The sequence below is a fragment of the Citrus clementina genome, unplaced genomic scaffold (assembly GCF_000493195.1).
Source record: "Citrus clementina cultivar Clemenules unplaced genomic scaffold, Citrus_clementina_v1.0 scaffold_5, whole genome shotgun sequence".
Lineage (NCBI taxonomy): Eukaryota > Viridiplantae > Streptophyta > Magnoliopsida > Sapindales > Rutaceae > Citrus > Citrus x clementina.
In genome coordinates, this window is record NW_006262201.1 from 32,929,623 (window position 1) to 32,949,943 (window position 20,321).

Below are 20,321 nucleotides of genomic sequence, written 5' to 3' on the forward strand. Positions count from 1 at the left end.
AACCTAATTCAGGCAAACCTTTATACAATTCCTCAAAAACGCCCCTCCAATATATTTCGTATAGGCATATCATCAAACAGCTTAACTGCATTAAACATTTGACCACATCTAAGTAAGTTGACGCGAGTGCATTGATAACACGAGTGCATTAATAACATTGAAATCTTATTCAAGACTAATAAAAAGTTATTAAATTCAAGCTATCTAGCTGTTGGTAGCCAAATTTTGTGCTCCTTAAGTACCAAGTTTGGCTGTTTCTACGGCAAGCAAATTCTCCATTAACGCCAAAGTAATATACAGCTTCAACATTTATCACTCATTTCCCCTTATCCCCTTATCCTTTTCACGCTCAATCTGTGATGGGTCCGATGGAAATTTCTCAAATTCAAAAAAAAAAAAAAAAAGCAGCTTGCTCTAGCACAAGAACTCATGCCAAGTTTGACAAATTCCAAGGTGACAACTTTGTAGAGCCCACCAAAAAAAAAAAAAAAAAAACCTTCTTTTGAAGCACAAGAACAGTCAATTCAAGAAGAAGATGACAGGCTTCTTTTTGTCCTTTTTTTTCCTCATTGCATTACATATAAGCTCTTTGTAGATAGTTCTCATCTGGGTATTGCTTATTATTGGAATATAGAAATTTTATTGGATTGCTTGCTCAATCCATTAACTAATAAATTTTTTACTCTATTTGTTCATAAAGGAAACTTCAGGTTGTGTTACCAAATTTGTTTGTTTTTTTTTTTTTAATGGGGAATATTTTCAACCACAGTAGCTATCAACACGTTTGGTTCCCTTTGGTCATCTATCAATCATCATCTTAGAAAAAAGTCCACCACCACCAGCCACTACCAGCCGCCCCTTCAAAAGTAAACGCTCATGAAAATTCTTATTTTTCATAATAATGGTGGGTGATGATCATATATAATAATAATACCACTACCCCTTTTTATATATATTTACTGGCCATTATAATATCAACAACTCAACGTCACTCAAACACGCACTCTATCTCTCTCTATATCCTCCCCGTGGTTGAGTCAATGAGGGGTTTACTGGAAAATGTACCTTGGACTTGTCTTCCCTTTTCATCTCTCCATCTGTTGTTATTCCTCTTCCTAACATGATGATGATGGTGGAAAAACAACCGGGATTGGGCTATGTTGTTATTGTTATTGTTGGTGTTGTATTTCCATTCTTACTCTGTTCTCCTTGCTGGACTGCTGCAGCAGCTTGCAACCTGAAAGATAGCAACGCTCTGTTGTCTTTCTACAACAATATCTCATTTGTATCGTTGAATTGGTCTGCATCTGTTGACTGCTGTTTATGGGATGGAGTTGATTGTGATTATACTGATGGTCGAATCACACATCTTCGATTACCCTCTAGAGGCCTAATTGCCACTCTGTCTCCATCTTTAGCAAACCTCACAAGTCTCTCTCATCTTGATCTTTCACATAATTTTCTCTCCGGTCCCATCCCTTCCCAATTCTTCACCTCTCTCAACAACCTCCAGTTTCTTGATCTCAGCTACAACCATCTCTCCGGTGAATTACCAATATCCAATCTCAATACTAGTATTAATATCAAGTTTTTGAACTTGTCCAGCAATCATTTCCGGGGTGATATCCCATTTACAGCTTGGAACCTGACCAGCTTCAACATAAGCAACAACAGCTTTACGGGCACGATCCCTTCGCATATATGCTTCAATTCTTCCAGTGTCAAGCTGTTGGATTTTTCTTACAATGACTTCAGTTATCAAATTCCTCCTGGATTAGGCCAGTGTTCCCAGTTGGAGACTCTTCGGGCTGGTTTCAACAATCTTTCAGGTACTGTTCCCGATGAAATTTACAGCATTGCCTCATTGAAGCAACTTTCTTTAGCTGTCAATAATCTGTCTGGAACCATCAGTGATTCCATTGTTCATCTTACCAACCTTCAAGTACTTGAGCTTTATTCCAATCGATTCAAAGGGTCCATCCCCTTGGATATTGGTAAGCTGGCCAACTTGGAAAATCTTCAACTTCATATCAATAACCTCACTGGTTCTCTGCCTCCATCTCTCATGAATTGCACGAAACTCACACTGTTAAACTTGCGTGTCAACAACTTGGAAGGACATCTTTCGGATTTTAATTTCTCTGCGCTCATCAGGCTTAGTACTCTTGATCTTGGAAACAATAACTTCACGGGCAAATTACCTCTGAGTCTTTATTCATGCAAGTTGCTGACTGCTGTTAGACTAGCAAGTAACCAACTTGAAGGAGAGATTTCGCCTGATATACTTGCTCTGCAGTCCCTGTCTTTCCTTTCACTTTCTTATAACCGCCTAACAAATATAACTGGGGCAATAAGGATTCTAATGGGATGCAAGAAGCTCGCTGCACTCACCTTGTCCAGGAGTTTTGAAAATGAACCAATACCACAGGATGAAAACACAGTAGACTCTAATGGATTTCAAAATCTTCAGGTTTTGGCATTAGGTGGTTGCAATTTCACTGGTCAAGTGCCCAACTGGCTTGCTAAACTCAAAAATGTTGAGGTCTTGGACCTGTCTATTAATAGAATTACAGGTTCAATTCCTAGTTGGTTGGGCAATCTAACAAAGCTTTTCTACTTAGATTTTTCACAGAACCTACTGTCAGGAGAATTTCCAAAGGAGCTTACAGCATTGCCAGCACTGGTTTCAGAGGCAGCTAATGAAGAAGTGGACCGAAGTTATTTGGAACTTCCTGTATTTGTGATGCCCAGCAATGCTACAAATCAGCAGTACAATCAGCTCTCTAACCTGCCACCAGCAATATACCTAGCAAACAACAGCCTCAGTGGCAATATCCCTGTTGAAATTGGCCAGTTGAAGTCTCTTCATGTGTTGGACCTGAGTAATAACAATTTCTCAGGCACCATTCCAGATGAATTATCAGATCTCTCTAACTTGGAGAAATTAGATCTCTCAGGAAACCATCTAGTTGGAGAGATCCCCATATCACTCAAAGGTCTCCATTTCTTGTCTTCTTTTAGCGTAGCACACAACAATCTCCAAGGAGCAGTACCTTCAGGAGGTCAATTTGACACCTTCCCCTCCTTCAGCTTCGAAGGGAACCCAGAGTTGTGTGGTTCAGTTGTGCAGCGCCCTTGTGCTATTTCACCTGGAGCCACCCATCCTACAGCACCTCATAAAAGGACAAACACAAAACTTGTTATTGGACTTGTCCTTGGTATCTGCTTTGGTACTGGTTTAATTATCAGTATGCTAGCATTATGGATTCTGTCCAAGAGGAGGATCATTCCAGGAGGCGATCCTGATAAGATAGAATTGGATACTATCTCTAGCACCTCTAATTTTGGGGTTTCTCCCGAGGCAGACAAGGATGCCAGCCTAGTCATGTTGTTCCCAAACAATACTAATGAAATCAAGGACCTTACCATATATGAACTCTTGAAAGCTACCGACAATTTCAGTCAAGCTAACATCATTGGCTGTGGGGGATTTGGTTTGGTTTATAAAGCAACATTAGCAAATGGGACCACGCTGGCTATCAAGAAACTCTCTGGAGACTTGGGTCTCATGGAGAGGGAATTTAAAGCAGAGGTGGAGGCTCTGTCCACAGCTCAACACAAGAACCTGGTTTCCCTGCAAGGCTACTGTGTGCATCAAGGTTTTCGGCTACTAATATATTCGTACATGGAGAATGGAAGTCTGGATTACTGGTTGCATGAGAAAGCTGATGGTGCCTCTCAATTAGATTGGCTAACTAGACTGAAAATTGCAAGAGGTACAAGTTGTGGGCTTGCTTACATGCATCAGATATGTGAGCCGCACATAGTGCATCGGGACATCAAATCCAGCAACATCCTTCTTGACGACCAGTTTGAGGCGCATCTGGCAGATTTTGGGTTGTCGCGATTGATTCTTCCCTATCAAACGCATGTTACAACTGAGCTTGTTGGTACCTTGGGTTACATTCCTCCAGAGTATGGGCAGGCATGGGTAGCTACTTTGAGAGGAGACATGTACAGCTTTGGGGTGGTTATGCTCGAGTTGCTCACTGGGAAAAGGCCTGTGGATGTACTGAAGCCAAAGATGTCAAGAGAATTGGTTGGCTGGGTGCTGAAAATGAGGAGTGAGGGCAAACAAGACCAAGTCTTTGATCCTATCTTGAGAGGAAAGGGCTTTGATGAAGAGATGCTGCAGGTTCTAGATGTGGCATGCATGTGTGTCAGCCAAAACCCTTTCAAGAGACCAACCGTCAAGGAAGTTGTTGAATGGCTAAATAATGTGGGAGCAAACCGCAGAAATGAAAACAAGGGTTTCTAGAAAATGCCCTTCAACACAACCTATGTACACAAAATATATGGATTTTAAATGCAAATTTTCCCCTCATTCCTCTTATGTAAATGAAACTTGTATTATACATTCGGTTTTGAAGTTATATAAAATGAAATTGTGTTTACTTTCGAAAACTTGTATTGTATAATTTCTCTTAAAGTGATATAAACTTTCTTTTATCAAATAGAATTCTTGGTAGTAATTTTGGTCTTGAATTGTTCCATTTTTTATTCAATGATGAAAGGATAACCGATTGTTAATGGAATTTGTTTGATGTTTCAGCTGCTTGCCTTCTGATACGGAATCAAGTCAAGCAAGTTCCTCGTTTGTTTCTACCAGAGGAATCACAGCAATTGTAAGCAACATTTAAGGTAGTATCGTTGGATTATTGTTTTCTCCTTTTTCCATTGAATATTTTCAGCCTTTTTTTCTTTAATTCTTAAAATTTCCTAAGCTTGTGTCACTTATAAGAACTCAACAAATACATAGCATTACTGTGTGGATGTTTTTTTAATTAGGTGAAATTTGTGAACAAATGTTCACACAGAATTTTTCTGCGAGGATACTTATTTCATGTTTTGCTTTGATTTATCCTCTTCGGTTCTTCTTTCTGTTTTTCATTTTGTTGTTATTGCTTACATCACTCATTATTTCAGGCCTAGCTCTTGAGTTCCCAGATGCCGTTTCTAGATGACAAAAGGAGCAACGGGAAAGCAATTTCAAAGTAACTCATTTTGGGGTTAATTTGAGCCTCAAGCTATATGCTCTGATCAAGTCTGTTTGTATCATTTATTTATAATACATTCTGATGTGCAATACAAAATTTTCACAACATAATCTCAGTTGTATTAGTGATTCTGTACATCCTATGATGTAATCTAAAGACTCTTTTATCTCATGAACCCAGAACATAAATGAAAGCTCCAATTCTGCTCCCAAAATTTGCTTCTGCTTTCAGATTACCACAGGATATATCAACAGGGCAGCAGGATAGATGTGAAGTTGTTGAACATAAGCTGAAGCAGCAAATTACCACAGGATATTTCGGATTTCAGAACCAATCAACATGCTGAGAAGAAGTTTTCGGTTTCTTCTTTGGCTTTTGATACCGATTGTTCTCAAACCTAGCTTTAACAATTAGAGAATACAGCAATTCTGCCTCGGCTGAAGTATCATAAGGTGCGTCCAAGATACTAGAAAATCAAGATAGCATATACACCAAAATCAAGATAACACATACTATAATATAGCAGCCACAGGATACGCTCAATTTGTTTGAATAAGCAAATTTTGATGGTGATTACCTCTCAAGTAACTCCTCAAGAATAATTCTTTGTGAAGGTGTAACATAATGAATGCAACTTCTTGGGCACTGACCGACAGCAAGCTGGACTCGGTAATCTTGGCCATGTCCTATTGAAATGAACGCAACTATGAGTCAACACTCAATATAAAACTAATGTACTCTCCATTGCATTCACAAGAATTTTTTTACGCATATTATGCCTTCCCATGTTCAATGGCACAAGTTCATGCACTAGGAAGCCAACCGACCTTGTGAAATCGCCCTTGCTGTTCCAGTTGAAGAAGAATAACTGAAGGCATTAGGGGCTGTTTTTACACATGAATATGGGCACCCTGCACGTATTTTAGAAAAATACAATGAGAGTTTAAATAAACAGAAATGCTCTAATGGTCAATATTGCTCGTGTCATTGACACTGGCACCTAGCCCTGCATGGGATTTTGTTCTATGAAGAAAAGACAGAATGATATGTTAGTACCTTTGCCAACACAAAGAACCTCATTAACAAAGACGTCAAATGCTTCGCATTCTGGATAATCAAAAGGATCTATACATTCCCTATATATCATATACATCTCATCAATTAGCAATGTATAGAAACACTGATGAAATATCGAAAATGAATCAGCCTCAGAATAATAGCGAAAATAAAAATATATTAAAACAGTCGACAGCAAGTTCACCTCTCAATGATCTCTAATCTGCTATACTCGGTTAGTATCTGCAAATATAATTAAAACACACACAAGACTCAGTGGCTGTTGGGTTTCATTTTCAAAAAGAAAAATGAAAATAACAACTTTTTCCTCGAAATAACTATTTTACTCGTATCGAAAACGTTACCAAATACCTTTCTTCCCCCCCTTTTTTTGCTTTTTTAAAATTACGTTTAACAAATACTATCAAAAGCTTTCAAAAAATCATCTTCTTTTCTAAAAATTGTTTTTAGAAACATTATTTTGAAAACATTTTGACCGTGCTAAATATACTGAATCAATAATAAAATTCTTCAATTTTTTTTCTGTAAATGAATGCTACCTCATAAGCTTGAATTATTCGTCGAATAAGCGCATCAGAATCTCTTCCATCTCTATTCACATCGGGATGGTATTGTTTCACCTTCATTTACACCAAAATATGAATTATATTTGTCAAAACGCAAATTATATATTGGACTTAATTAATTAAAGTTAAAAGGAAAAAAAAAATTGTACTTTGGCTCGAAAAGCGGCTTTGAGTTCGGCGGCTGAGCAGCTTGGCTCGACGCCGAGAATCGCGTAAGCCGAGGAAGTTGAAGGAGGTGTGGAAGCGTTCTCTCCGGTTCTCTCAGTGCAATTTACGGTGAATTTAGACGGAAAACGACGTCGGGTCGTTGAATTGGAGGGAAAATTGTGACAGTTGGGACTTATAACGGTTTTATGAAATGGAAGAATTGGAAGGAAGGAACCGTGGAGACACGAACACTCCATCTCTCCTCCTTTGAGTTCTGGTGGTTACTGCTGTTTGCTTCCATTTAACTAACTGCTGGTTGTTAAAAGAACGAGCATGAAACGGTGCGTTTTGGTTCATGCGACATACTAAATTCTGATTTTCCATAAGGGGTTAAGGTAAATAATAACTGAGGTTAAAAATGATACTTACTGAAGTTGAAATAAATAATAAAACGCCAATGTAATCTTGCATTACTAGGTTTGTTTAGAAATGGAGAGAAAGTTAGGTTTAAAAAAAAAAAAAAAAGGGAATGTTGATCCTGACCTTTATAAAACTAAATTCACGATTTTCATATGGGAGTTTGTTAATCTAGCTACTGTCTATTACTTCAACTTGATCCAAGCAATGAAGAATAAATCTCTTATTTGGTACATAACCTTCATCAATCATGAGTCTGAGCAATTCTGCCAAAACCCCATGAATTGTATCAGCTTGTGGATGCATTTTATCATCAACAACAAAGCTGTGGACTTGCTTTTCAATTTCAATCCAACTAATACCAGTTTCTTTATCCACCCCCATTTCTTTCATTCTTTTAATAGCCTTTGCTCTTTCTTTCCATCTACCGCTACAAGAATATATGTTGGCCATCAAAATGTACGGTGCTGGGCTATCAGGTTGTGCTAAAAACAACTTCTCAGCAGCATATTTTCCCATTTCAGAGTCGCCATGAATGCTACAAGCACCAAGCAAGGCTTGCCAGACCAGCACACCGGGCTTCACAGGCATTCGCTCAATGAAACTTCTAGCTTCATTGAGAAGTCCCGCCCGGCCTAACATGTCAACTACACAGGCATAGTGCTCTGCCCTGGGACTGATTCTGTGAACTTCAGTCATTGATTTCAGGAATTCCATGCCCTTGTTAACTAGGCCTACATGACTGCACGCATGAAGCAAAGAAAGAAACGTAACATCTGTTGGCTCAACACCTTCCAATTTCATCTCTTCATACAGCTCTAGTGCTTTAAATCCATTCCCATGACGTGCAAAAGCTGCAATCATGGAGTTCCATGAGACTGAGTTTCTTGGAGCCATTCGACTGAAAACTTTGATTGAATCCTCCAGATCTCCACACTTAGAGTACATATTGATGAGACCATTGTTGACAAAGGGATTAGAGGTGAAGTCACTTTTAATAATCAATGAGTGGATTTGCTTTCCTAGTCCCAAAGAAGTATCAACACCAAATACCCCAAGGACAGCAGAAACCATATTGGGATCAATCTCAATTCCCGCCTTTACCATTTTAACAAATAATTGCATTGCTTCTTCCTCAAATCCATTTTGTGCAAAACCCACGAGAATTACTGTCATTGAAACCCCATCAAGCTCTTCAGCAAACTCAAAAATCTGCCAGGCATCTTCCACACTTCCACATTTTGAGTACATGTCCATTAGTGCACTCTCAATGCACAAATCGGATTGCAACCCCAACTTCCATAAAATCCCATGAATTTGACGCCCTTCGCATAATGCCTGCAAGCCGGAACAGGCAATTACTGAGCTCAGATATGTCAAAGAATTCGGATTAATCAATCCCAAACGCATTTTCACAAACAATTTCAAACCCTCCTCATATAACTGATTTTGCACTAGCCCAGAAATAACAGCTGTCCAAGTAATAACATTCCTTACCCTCATCTCACCAAAAACCTTCCTCCCTGAACTACTACTCCCACATTTAAAATATGAAGTGATCAAAGCATTACCCACTGTTACTTCCTCCTCATACCCACATAAATACACTAAACAGTGAATCATTTTACTGACAAGACTAAGCTCTGGTCTATCGCAAGCTGATAAAATTATAGTAAAACTCGCTTGATCCAACTGATAAAAACCCAATTCAAGCGATCTTTTAAAGAATCCAAAACCCATATCAAACTCTCCATTCCTCAAAAACCCAGATACCATCGTATTCCACGACACGGTATCTCTCATAGGCATATCATCAAACAACTTAACTGCATTTCTCATTTGATCACATTTCAAATAAAACGACAAGAGGGAATTCCAAATTACAGTGGCATTAGGTACATTGTAGACATTTTGGTTGTCAAATGACTCGAAGGTTTTGATAAATGAGGCATGAAGAGAAGGACCCAGATGGAAGTGGCCTTCTTTTGCACTGATAGATAAGAGGCGGCTTATGTCTACATAGTTGTCGAGCACGAGCTTTGAAGTGCTTGATGTTGGGTCTTGTATGATTTTCGTTATGAATGGAGATATGAGAGAAGAGCAGAAAGGAAAATTGGAGTTCAGTTTTTGAAAGACCCATTTGGATTTCATCCATGAAAATGATAGAGATGAATTTTTTCGTTCGTTAACGGGAAGGCAGTAACAGGAACGCAGAGGTTTTATATTTTCACATTAAGGTTTGCCCACGTGTGAATTAGGTGTTCATTGCGTCCAATACAAGTTTTGGGCTATTAATAACTTAAGAAATTAAGTCATAAATATTACAAGTAATTGCTACTTGTAACGAAAAAATTGTCGAAAATAAAAAAGGACAAAGAAAAGACATGCACTCTTAGATAATAAATATTGTCGATCTGTAAATTTATTTACGATTGAAAATAGAAGTCACACCTAGATGTTGTCTTAAACAAACATCAAAATACAGGGAAAAGAAAGAAGTTGAACAAATAAACAAATAACTTGAATGACCTCTCCATTTGCACTGCTGCTTTATTTCCATAATCACCGAGAAATTTTAGAAACAGTTTCAGGAGCAAGACAGGGCAATTATTTGTGTAAAAGTGGAGCCTCAATTCTGAATTGTGAAAAATTTCGGCTCTAAGGTCTATTAGTAACAAATGTAGCTCTATACCTAACAACCCTGTTGAATCCGCAAGCTCGCATGCTATATAGATACTTAAAAAGAACTCTTACCAGCTCATAGTATAGTTTGACCGACATGGTAATTCCAGCCATGAAGAGTTACTTTTGGGGTGACACCGTGAGGGACCTCAAAAGAGATCTTGATGGGCATCACCTCACCTGGTGCAAGTGAAAAATAGTTGTCCGAGTAATGCACAGGAAGAATTCTTGTATCTTCTCCTTCCTTGTGAGATTTACTCCAACCACGAACCGAGAAATGAAGGAAGAAAGCAACTCCAGAATCAGTCCCATTCAATTCAGCTACCTTCAAACTATCAGTGTCCTTCTTGAAATGTCTGCATATTCTCCTGAATAAACCAGCTTCTTGTTTTTCCTCAGTTGCGCTATTTACAGGTTCTGTTGAGGCCATATTAAAATCACCATCAACAGGTACAGTTGTGAAATTATTCTTATATGTTAAACGCTTAGGGTCCTGTTTCTTAGATCTGTTGTGCACTTGCATCTCAACTTCATAAGTAGACCCTTTGATAAAAATCTGTGACGTTAACTTGAGGGGGATATTCTTCTTCCTGTATGGCTCCAACAGCTTGTAATCTCCACCAGGTAGATGCAACCAATAAAAGTTCCTGGATATAATGCCATAATCTGACATGTTGTAAAGTTTGAGAAGAAGAAAGTAGACTGGCTTTGGGTTTTTGGTCTTTGGATACTTCATCTCTGCAATGGACACTACTTTCTTTGGCGGCACAGAAAGCTTCTCAGTAACTTTGTAGTATGGGCATGCTCCATCCAGATCCCAAACAGATGCTTCTATAGCTACGTCGGAGAGTTCCTGTGATGTAGTGTTAACGACCTGTCAAAAATGGAAACTGTTGGCTTTAGTCTGTCAAGAAAAAGGCAGGTTTCGATTTTAGATAGGCATTCTGGCTGCAGACAAGAGTTGTGAGGATAGGCATGATCAATCATTGATCATCTGACAAACCTTTTGTACTGAGCAAATGATGAGTTCGGTTAATACAATTCAAGTAATTTACTTTTAACTGTTAATTCTGTAGGCTACTTACTTCTATGAAATATGAAGCCAGATTCAGCTGGACATGAATTGGTTCTGCAGCACATCGACAGCCATAGAATCCTGCTGTTTGGTCGAGAAGATGATCATAAAACTGACCTCTGAGACCTGTCCAAGGATTCTGATTCTTCCAAATCAGGACACCAGTGTATTTGCTCCACATGCGGGAACTCCAGCCCTCCAACAGAGCCCTATACTGAATGTAGTTGACAAGTTGAGCCTGCAAAAGTTGTACCAGACAAGTAAATAAGACAAAGAGAGCTTCGCAAAAGCAGCCTAATCAATTTAAAAGAAGATATTGATATTACCTTCAAACAAAAATCATCAAGATCTTTTGGGATCCCATAAAGTAGAATCTGATCATGAACCTTCCCTGGTTTTGAATAAGGAATATACTTATGGTATTTCCAAATGGGGTTTGGAACTTCTTCTATGTAACCATCAGAACCCTGTTTAAACACCGGAATTTGCCATCCTTCTGGAGGCATGGTTGCTCTGATGGTAGCTGCAACTGGCATTCCCACTGAACCAACCTCAGGATTAAATCCATATTGGTAAAAACTATCCTTAAAGAAGTCTTCAGGATATTGGATTTCATAAGGACCATCAGTGAAGTTCCCCTTTCCATCTGCAAAGCCATCCCACAGGGATCCCTGTATATAAATGCGTGTACCATCAAGATATTGGCTAGGATCCTGAACCGACAGAGACAAATCTTCTGTAAAGTTCCCAGTTTCATTTGAATTCTTAAAATAAGGATGGAGCTTCAGGTCATTCTTCAAAGCTTTGTTGATGTCCTCTGGTGGAACCTGTTCATTTCCACCAACCCAAAGAGCAAGACTTGGATGGTTTCTTAGAAGCTTGACAGTATCTCTTGCGCACAGCATAAACAGGTCATGGTCCAGGGGACCATCTGGGTTTGATACTGGCACACCCCTTCCATCGACATCTCCCGTAATCCAAAACTCTTGCCAGACCTACAGAAATCTAGTCATATATATGGAACTAATTCTGCCATAGCTACTTAATCTCCCCTCAACATATCCTTTCCACCAAATACCAAACCCCACCCTCAACACACACCACCCACCCACACCCCCCCAACCAAAAAAAAAAAGGTGGGGGGGCGAGAATGCAATGCACAGATGGATAGAGAGAGAAAAGCAAAGCTTACCAGCAAACCATAAATATCACAATAATGATAAAACTCAGGCCGCTCAGCCAGTCCGCCACCCCAACAGCGGATCATGTTCATATTCATGTCTGCATGAAACTTGATATCTGTTTTGTATCGCTTTTTCGACAGCCGTAGGAGCCCATCTGACAAAATCCAATTACCACCACGAATAAAAATAGGCTGCCCATTGACCTTGAACAACCTGTCAAGTAGAGGTGTGTGTAGGTTGCAATACAATTCTAGAATTGGTAGGTAAACAAAGAAATAATTTCATTACTAGGGATTGTATGCAAACTATACCTTCCACCAGTGGCATTATCAATGTGGCTCTCAATTTTGCGGAACCCAAACAGATGGCTCCATAAATCAGATTCTCCATATCCTTTTACATCAACACTAATGCGGACAGTGTATAGAGATTGCTTTCCCATGCCATTTGGCCACCATAAATTGGGTTTGTAGAAAAAGAGCTGCAAATTCACAACGTTAGCACATGAACAGGTGCAATTGATGCCAAAACCGAGTAATTGTAACTTATTTCAATCTAGATTAATTGGGAGCTCCAAATAATAGAGCATTCATTTATTGTGAATATTCAAATTTCTTCACAAAAATGAATTGCATATATTAGAAAAACAGACATTTAGTTTTGTCTTTTGATACCCAGACTGGACAAAATTGCTGCAGAAGTATAATAAAAATATGCTACAACTATTCAACAACAACAGAAGACTACATTTGGGACACAAACACACTCTTCTGCCCACTAAGATCAACAAAATCACCAAGTACTACTGACCTGAGGAAATGTATACTGTACATGTGCTCCTGGAGAGATTGATAGATGTTGAGTCTGAAGATGCTCCACTAGACAAACACCTCCCTCAAGGTCAGTAGTCACTTGGATGCTTAAAGAACACTCAGCAACCCAGGTGCTTCTGTTTTCCAACTCAGTTGAAGCATGCAGATATACCCTCGTGTAATTGTCAAAAAATGATGAAACCAAGTGGGGATCAATTATTTTCACAGGCTGCAGGCATCATTGAACAAAATCGAAGATCATTATTCTATTCAAAGAATGGAAGAATAATCAGTGTTTGGAAACTTCAATTTGAAAGAATTACTTGACAAAATGATGAAACCAAGTGGGGATCAATTATTTTCACAGGCTGCAGCATCATTGAACAAAATCAAAGATCATTATTCCATTCAAGGGGATTGATAACTTCAATTCAAAAGAATTACTTAACAAAATGAGCAAATTGCACAGACAATACAGAAGCCTGAAAACATATAATAATATTCTTCACAAACATACACTGTGATAAGTCCTAGCTATTTGTTTCTGTCCATTAGTTTCAGTTAAATAACTTAGTTCAGAATCTTTAGCCATAAATAATTTAATTTTGATGAGACCAACAACATTTCATCTCACAAGACCATATAAGGTATTAAGGTCCACTGGAGAAAAAATTAAAAAAAATAAATAAAAGGTGACATGCAAAAAGATGAATGCACAGAAATCAGAAAAAGACGCATATGAATTTGGCTGCAATAACTAAGAAATGAACTCAGTTATCATGTATAAAACTCACCCCCGTGACAGAAATTGACACTTCATCCCATATGCCGGTGTTCCGATCCCTGAGATAATTCAAAAGTGAAATACATTGGGCATCAAAAATTATTTTGCTTCAATGTGAATGTAGGTAAGCTACCATAGCAACAAGTGAACAAATGAATTTGAAAAACTATGTTTAACGGAGATTCTTGAAAAGAAAGAAAATAAAAGAAACCAGAAACAAGAAACATCAAATTATAAACCAAGTAAACTAGTTACCTTATAGGAGCTATCCAATCCCAGCCCTCTACGTATTGTGTGGCTACGTCTTTTCCAATCTAACAGGAAAACAAATGACGCACAGTTTGCAAGTTATAACATACACCCATGTATCAGCCAAGTTATGGGAGACCCAAATGAATTAATGAGATTTCTCAGAAAGCTACCTCATGATCACCACCTTGTCCCCCCTCAGGAGGAATTGTCCCAGGATGATCCGGAGGATGAACTAGAACAGCCAGCAAGTTTTGACCATCAGGATGAAGAATATCAGTAACATCAAGCGAATGTCTTCGAAACATTCCTTTCTGGAGGACCCTTTTCTGGCCATTCAAGTAAACTTCGGCAGAGTAGTTGATTGCACGGAAATTCAGATCCAAATGCTGATTCTCTGACTGAAAAATGTTAAGTTATTAGAAACACAGTTAGCCCCAAAGGAAAAAAATTAAAAGTAAAATAAAATTCAGAAAGTGTCATTTATTTCATTGCATACCAGCTTACACTGAAAGGTTGTAAAAAACCAGAATGTATAGTATTCCCTCCCGGAATCAGCTATGTCTAAGATCATCTCATTCTCCAACCCATAAAAAGGATCAGGCACCGCTTTGTTCTTCACCAGAGTTGCCAAGACCCTATCAATCAAATCACCATTACCCGAACTTCAGTAATATTACAAGCTTACGAAATTTAGACGCAGGTTTGGATGATGTGAGCTACTTTGATTGCCCAAAAAAATAATAATAAAGAACCTGAATTATTTTTCTCAATACATTTACATCAGTCAGTACAATCATCATCACCACAATAACACTCAAATTTACTAAAATTCTAAAAATGTATATCGAAATACTGTGATAAAAGTGTTCAATTGAAGCGAAATTTCTACTTCATAATTTGAACACTGCTAACAAGGTTTTTAACGAAGTAGCCAAACAAGCACAGTCAATGATGAGGTTGGTGCCAAAAAATGACATCGTGTGGAGAACAAAGGGAATTTAACGGAGAATGTGAGTAGCATTCATTACGTTCCCGGGACTACAGCCTCCATCCAGGGCTTGGCGGGCCCAGTCGGAGGGTGAGACGTGGTGAGCTGCGTCCCACTGAGTCCAACCTCCGTCGATCTCGCGGCGAGCCATCCCGAGTCAAGCTTCGTCTTCCCTATTGACGCCGATAACATTCCCATTTCGCCTCGGACTTACTCAGTTCCGAGTTTAGAAAATGATGAAGCGATTGCGAGCGTGAAGTGAAAGTTAAGGCTTCTATTTAGTCAGTCATTAAGTGACAAGGAAACAGAGGAGAGTGAAGGACACGGAATTCGGAAGTGCAATTAATGGCCACGTGGCTTCTGTCTGTTTGCCTGTCACGCAGATATTTCAACCGGGATTGGTGATTCTGTTAGATTTTGAGTCGATTTTACCGCGTTCGAAATGGAATTTTCCTCAAAACGGTGTCGGCTTAAGTAAAGTTATGCTAAATAGGAGCTTGAAGCAAAATTAATTTTTTTAAATTAATGCACACTTTTTTCAGGCTAAGATAAAGATCATAAATTATTCCCCATATTCAATGTTAGGAATTGGGATAAGAAGCATTTCATGATAATTTATCCTGATCTTTTTTTAGATCTACTTGCACCCTTGACCTTTCAATAAAATGACAATAATAGTTTTTGTTTTTTTTATTATTATTATGATTTTGGTTAAAAAAAGAAAAGAAAAAAGAGTACCACATTTATATCTCAATTAATTTCTTATTTATAATCACAAAGTGTTGTGATGATTCAATAAAAAATTTAAGATTTCTGATGCAATAAAAATTGAAATAAATGACGGAAAATAGGTAAATTGTAAAACTCATATTGTGCAAAAACTGATTATGTTGCATCAATGTTTGAAAAAATAAAAATAAAAAGACCAGAAATTTGATTTTTTTTTTTTTTTAAAGTCCATCTATGAAAAGATAGCTTGATAAAAAGGTCACGAACCCACCAAACCTTTTCACAATAGAATAGATTAGAAAGCGACTAGTCTCTGGAGATGACCAGCCGAGCAGCTCACTGGCACCGACCATAGTGGTCCTATCATCTCTTGCTGAGCGTTATAATCTTAGTCAAATCGAAACGGCTATTATTAGCACGACTTCATGGGCTTTGTCGGGCCCAAAAAAGGCCTGCGAGCTGGCCCTATTGCGCCTGGTCAAGTTTTTTTATTTTTATTTCATTCTTTTTTAGTACGCCTTAGTCAATAGAGAACTTGTGTTGGGACAGAGTCAGGAGAGAACTTGTGTCGGCCGTTCCACCGCCTCAACATATTAAGACAGAAAGACCGTTCGGTGTTACTCCGTTTTGTGGCAGAGTAGATACCGTAAAATAGGACAAGCAGTAGATCAACATTGAGTTCATTAAATTTATTGTTAAGATTGTCGATGGATCCCATTTTGAGATTCGCAGCTCTAACTCTCTGTCGCTTGACAAAACTTCTGCTAAAGTAATGGGACGATCCTATATAAGTTTTTCTTTTTCGTCAATTGGTTTTATAAATAAAATTAAAAAAAATTGATTACAAAGGGGCAAATAATTAATAAGATTATTTAATCTTAGCTATTATCAATTATATGTCTCTTTCTTATTAACATAAATTATAATCGAAAATACAACATAATACTAGTTAATGATACAAATTCAATTTAGCTGGAAATGGCTGCGATTATGGTACCTCATGGATGTTGCCATGTCACTCCCAGTGCCCCGTATCTCATCGCATGGAGACAATCAAATAGTCAGACTGTGTTGATTTTATTGATTTTATGATCATTTGAGGATGCCCAAACCGGGGGGTGCCGTACTCTTCGACCATGTTTGTTTGGGGGTTGAGAAGTGGGGAGAGAAAAAAAAAATTGATTTCTTTTCTACTTTCCACTGTTTGGTTGGATCAAGTTTAATGGAATTGAATTTCCATTTCATCAAATTGAAAATTTTGTATTCCTTATCAATGGCTAAGGATTTCAAATTCTTTATCTATTGGAATGCAAAAATTCCAATATTATCCTCTAAACAAAATTAATTTTAAATATAAATAAAGTGCAAATGATTTATATTTAGTATAAACTTATTTGAAAAAAGAAAAAGTTTTAAAGTAACTCGCCGGATAGTCACCAAAGACTCACTGGAGTTTCAACGAAGACACACTTTACCATCAAAATTGGTGCCAATAGAATCCTGATGAGCCGATGTACAACTCTATGGAGTTAGAAATGCTAATATACGTTGTTATTTATCTCAAGTCTTGTTTAAATACTTGAAAAAATTTTAACTCTCATATTTTCAACTATATAGTGTATTTTCTACAAAATTAACATTTTCAATGAGTAAATCGTCTATTTCTGATCATTACTATGCATTTAACGCGATGAAAAATGGCGGTCAACAGTGATCAACAGTGTCGGTTATCGTGCGGTCAACTGTGGTCAACGCGGTAGCTATCCATGACTTGATGCTGTAATTTTGAAAAAAAAAATCTCTATTTAAGTAGATAATTCTAGATCAAATTAATTCATAGTTTATTTATTTTTTATTTATTAACAATATTAACATTAAAGATAGTGGGTATATTTATCCAAATAAAAATATATGTAATTTCTTTTCCTTTCAAATTTAATGTGAAACCAAACAATATCAATTAATTTTTACACTCTTCTCCTCTTATTACCTCTCCACTCCTCTCCTTTTATCTCCTCTCCTCTCCTCTTCTCTTCTCTATTTTCTTAAAACCAAACACCACCTTAGAGTACTGTTACTGTAATCAGACTCATTATAATTTTGGAACATGGCAAAATGATATTCAGTTTTTTTTTTCGAGAGAAAAATGATATTCAATTTAAATTAAAAGCTACGAGATTAATTCGGCGCATCAATGCTGTGACTTTTGTGATATTGGATCAAATATATAACTATGAAATTAATTGATTACGATGCATTAATCTTCTGACTTTTTAAGCTATAATAATTATGAAATTAAAACTCCAAGCTGTGAAGTAAAAGTTGTTAAACAAATTTGGTAAAACTAACTTTGACTAAAATATTAAAAATAATATAATTTTTAAACCACATTTCACAATAAAATTACTCTAACTCATAAATTCTAATTTAAGTATCTACTAAATATTTACCTTATGCATGTATCTTAAAACCCACACAAAGTTAAAATAATAATATCAAATTAATGACCAAACTTTGATTATGGGAAAAATGTCAGTCAAAGTCACACACTTGACATTGATTAATGCCTTTTTATCTCTTTTTAACAACATTGACTGCTCGTTGACTAAAATATCTATCACTTCTCTTGGAGAAGTTTTCATTTGTTTCTTTCTTCGTACGTAAAGCCATAAAAAATGTGCTCAAGATTAATGTAGATGCAGCAACAAACAGCAAGGATCAGAAGGTTGGTTTGGGAGCAGTCTTGCGTGACTCAAATGGTAGAGTAATAGCAGCAGGCATCAAACAAGCCTCTCTCAGGAAGGATGTCAGTTTTGCAGAAGCTCAAGCTATCCAATGGGGTCTCCAGATTGCAAAAGATGCAGCTGCAGCAAGCTTGATTGTAGAGACTGATTGCAAAGATGTGGCTGAGCTAGTCAACAACACAAAGGGCAGCAGGTTTGAGATTTTCTGGATAATTTCGGAAATCCAAACCCAGAAACCAGAGTTCCAAAGGATCCATTTTAATTTTGTTCCAAGGTTTTGTAATGCACATGCCCATTCCTTAGCTAAACATGCTCTAAGGAAAGATACAACTGCTGTCTGGTTAGATATTCTACCAGTAGAAGTGCAGAATGTATTTTACAGTGTTGTTTAATCAGGTTTATTTTCTCTTAAAAAAAAAACTCGGCACCCAAAGGTTGACTGCAGGAACATAGCATATTTAATTACATTTGGAAAAGGAAAAATAAAAAAAATTGTCTTGTCACTTCATTTATTTTATATTTATTATGTGCATCTGAATGATTACACATTACAATTTACTTTTGTTAATTGCAAAGTGCAAACCCATGAATTATTGCCTTTCTTTCTCTTAAGCGTATTTTAGTTATTTCTTGATTATCTAGTAAAACTTGCTCACGTCCTAACCGCATTTCATGATCTATTGGTTAAAGCTTGACTTTGAGTAGTCTTATGCTTGACTTGAAGAGAATTAGCATTGCTCAAAGGGAAGGAAGAAAAATCGTGAGTTTTTATGTAAAATTATATATATTTTTAATAATAATATTAAAGATCTCAACATTCGCATGTCAATTGATGTAACAAGTTATGATATTCATTAAATAATAAATAAACAACACATCACAATTAGATTTAATTGTAGAGTTGTTCTTTTCTATTCACTCATTACCATATGTATATTTCAATCAATCGTGATAATATTTATTTATACATGGCGAATAACGAATGAGTTAGTAGCAAGCAATGGCTTTGGTGCCACGACTACATCCTATGTAACATTGCTGTGTCTATTGTTTTATTGGAGAGGGAAAAATGTCTTCATCTTGACTTGTAGAATGAAAGGGAAGAGTACTTCGGAGGAAGCAGCTGAACGTAAATTTTATGGGAAAATTTGTTTGCCACCTTCGATGGTAAGCGTAATCCAATTCTAACCTTCTTCGCTGAAGAGCTCAAGAACGCAACAAAGAATTACAATTGGTTATATTGGTTATATGGCACCTGAATACATTCATACACCTCGTGTAAGCGACAAGTTTGATCTTTGTAGTTTTGGTGCATTTCTAAGTAAGCTTTTGACTTGACCGAGATTCAAAAATTGAAGATATGTGAAGAAACGTATTGAAAAGAACAGACTCAGAAAGATTGTTGACCCTGTAATTGTTGGAAACAAGAAGGCAATGAGGCATCATTTTCTGGGAAAGAATGAAGAGTATTTGCAAGCTTTAGGACGACTTATGAGCAATTGGAGATAGGCCAACCATGATTGATGTCGCGAAGCAAATTTTAGTAAATATATCGATCTATTGTTTAATTAGTAGTCCTTCACAAATGTGTACGCCTGCACTTTACAAAATGTCAAAATGTGTGGACTCGGGATTTGTAAAGGATTTTATTAAGGCTTTGCAGCATGATAAAAGATGGACTGTTTTAATCGATGAGCATATGAATAGTTTATTACTTTCTAAATATCTATAAAACAAGGGGGTCAGGATGAGTGTTAATTTCTGTACTTTGTTAACAAATATGAAAAAAAAATTCTGTTAAAATAAC

At 37.2% G+C, this 20,321-nt stretch overlaps 3 protein-coding genes across 4 annotated transcripts; 1 reads left to right on the forward strand and 2 right to left on the reverse strand.

Moving 5' to 3' along the window:
• Positions 1-726: 726 nt before the first annotated feature.
• Positions 727-4,415, forward strand: LOC18041777 (tyrosine-sulfated glycopeptide receptor 1). Its single transcript, XM_006433260.2, has one exon. It carries the CDS (start codon positions 1,121-1,123, stop codon positions 4,316-4,318), a length of 3,198 nt encoding a protein of 1,065 aa, XP_006433323.1. The 5' UTR covers positions 727-1,120; the 3' UTR covers positions 4,319-4,415.
• Positions 4,416-5,075: 660 nt separating this feature from the next.
• On the reverse strand, positions 5,076-9,495 carry LOC18042329 (pentatricopeptide repeat-containing protein At3g05340). 2 transcript variants are annotated; one of them, XM_006433262.2, is made up of 8 exons: positions 7,456-9,495; positions 6,850-7,055; positions 6,674-6,754; positions 6,319-6,356; positions 6,114-6,193; positions 5,885-5,968; positions 5,635-5,743; positions 5,076-5,523 (listed from the first exon to the last, which is right to left on the reverse strand). In XM_006433262.2, exons 1-8 carry the CDS (start codon positions 9,413-9,415, stop codon positions 5,382-5,384), a joined length of 2,700 nt encoding a protein of 899 aa, XP_006433325.2. In that variant the 5' UTR covers positions 9,416-9,495; the 3' UTR covers positions 5,076-5,381. The 2 variants fall into 2 exon arrangements, with proteins under 2 accessions (XP_006433325.2, XP_024040878.1); XM_024185110.1 differs by lacking the exons at positions 6,114-6,193; positions 6,319-6,356; positions 6,674-6,754; positions 6,850-7,055 and having other exon boundaries at positions 7,504-9,495.
• Positions 9,496-9,677: 182 nt separating this feature from the next.
• On the reverse strand, positions 9,678-15,325 carry LOC18042916 (mannosylglycoprotein endo-beta-mannosidase). Its single transcript, XM_006433265.2, has 12 exons — positions 15,082-15,325; positions 14,550-14,688; positions 14,224-14,451; positions 14,057-14,115; positions 13,812-13,860; positions 13,341-13,385; positions 13,016-13,246; positions 12,517-12,686; positions 12,214-12,418; positions 11,348-12,016; positions 11,032-11,259; positions 9,678-10,820 (listed from the first exon to the last, which is right to left on the reverse strand). The coding sequence occupies exons 1-12, from the start codon at positions 15,237-15,239 to the stop codon at positions 10,023-10,025; spliced, it is 2,979 nt and encodes a 992-aa protein (XP_006433328.1). The 5' UTR covers positions 15,240-15,325; the 3' UTR covers positions 9,678-10,022.
• Between the last annotated feature and the right edge of the window lie 4,996 nt (positions 15,326-20,321).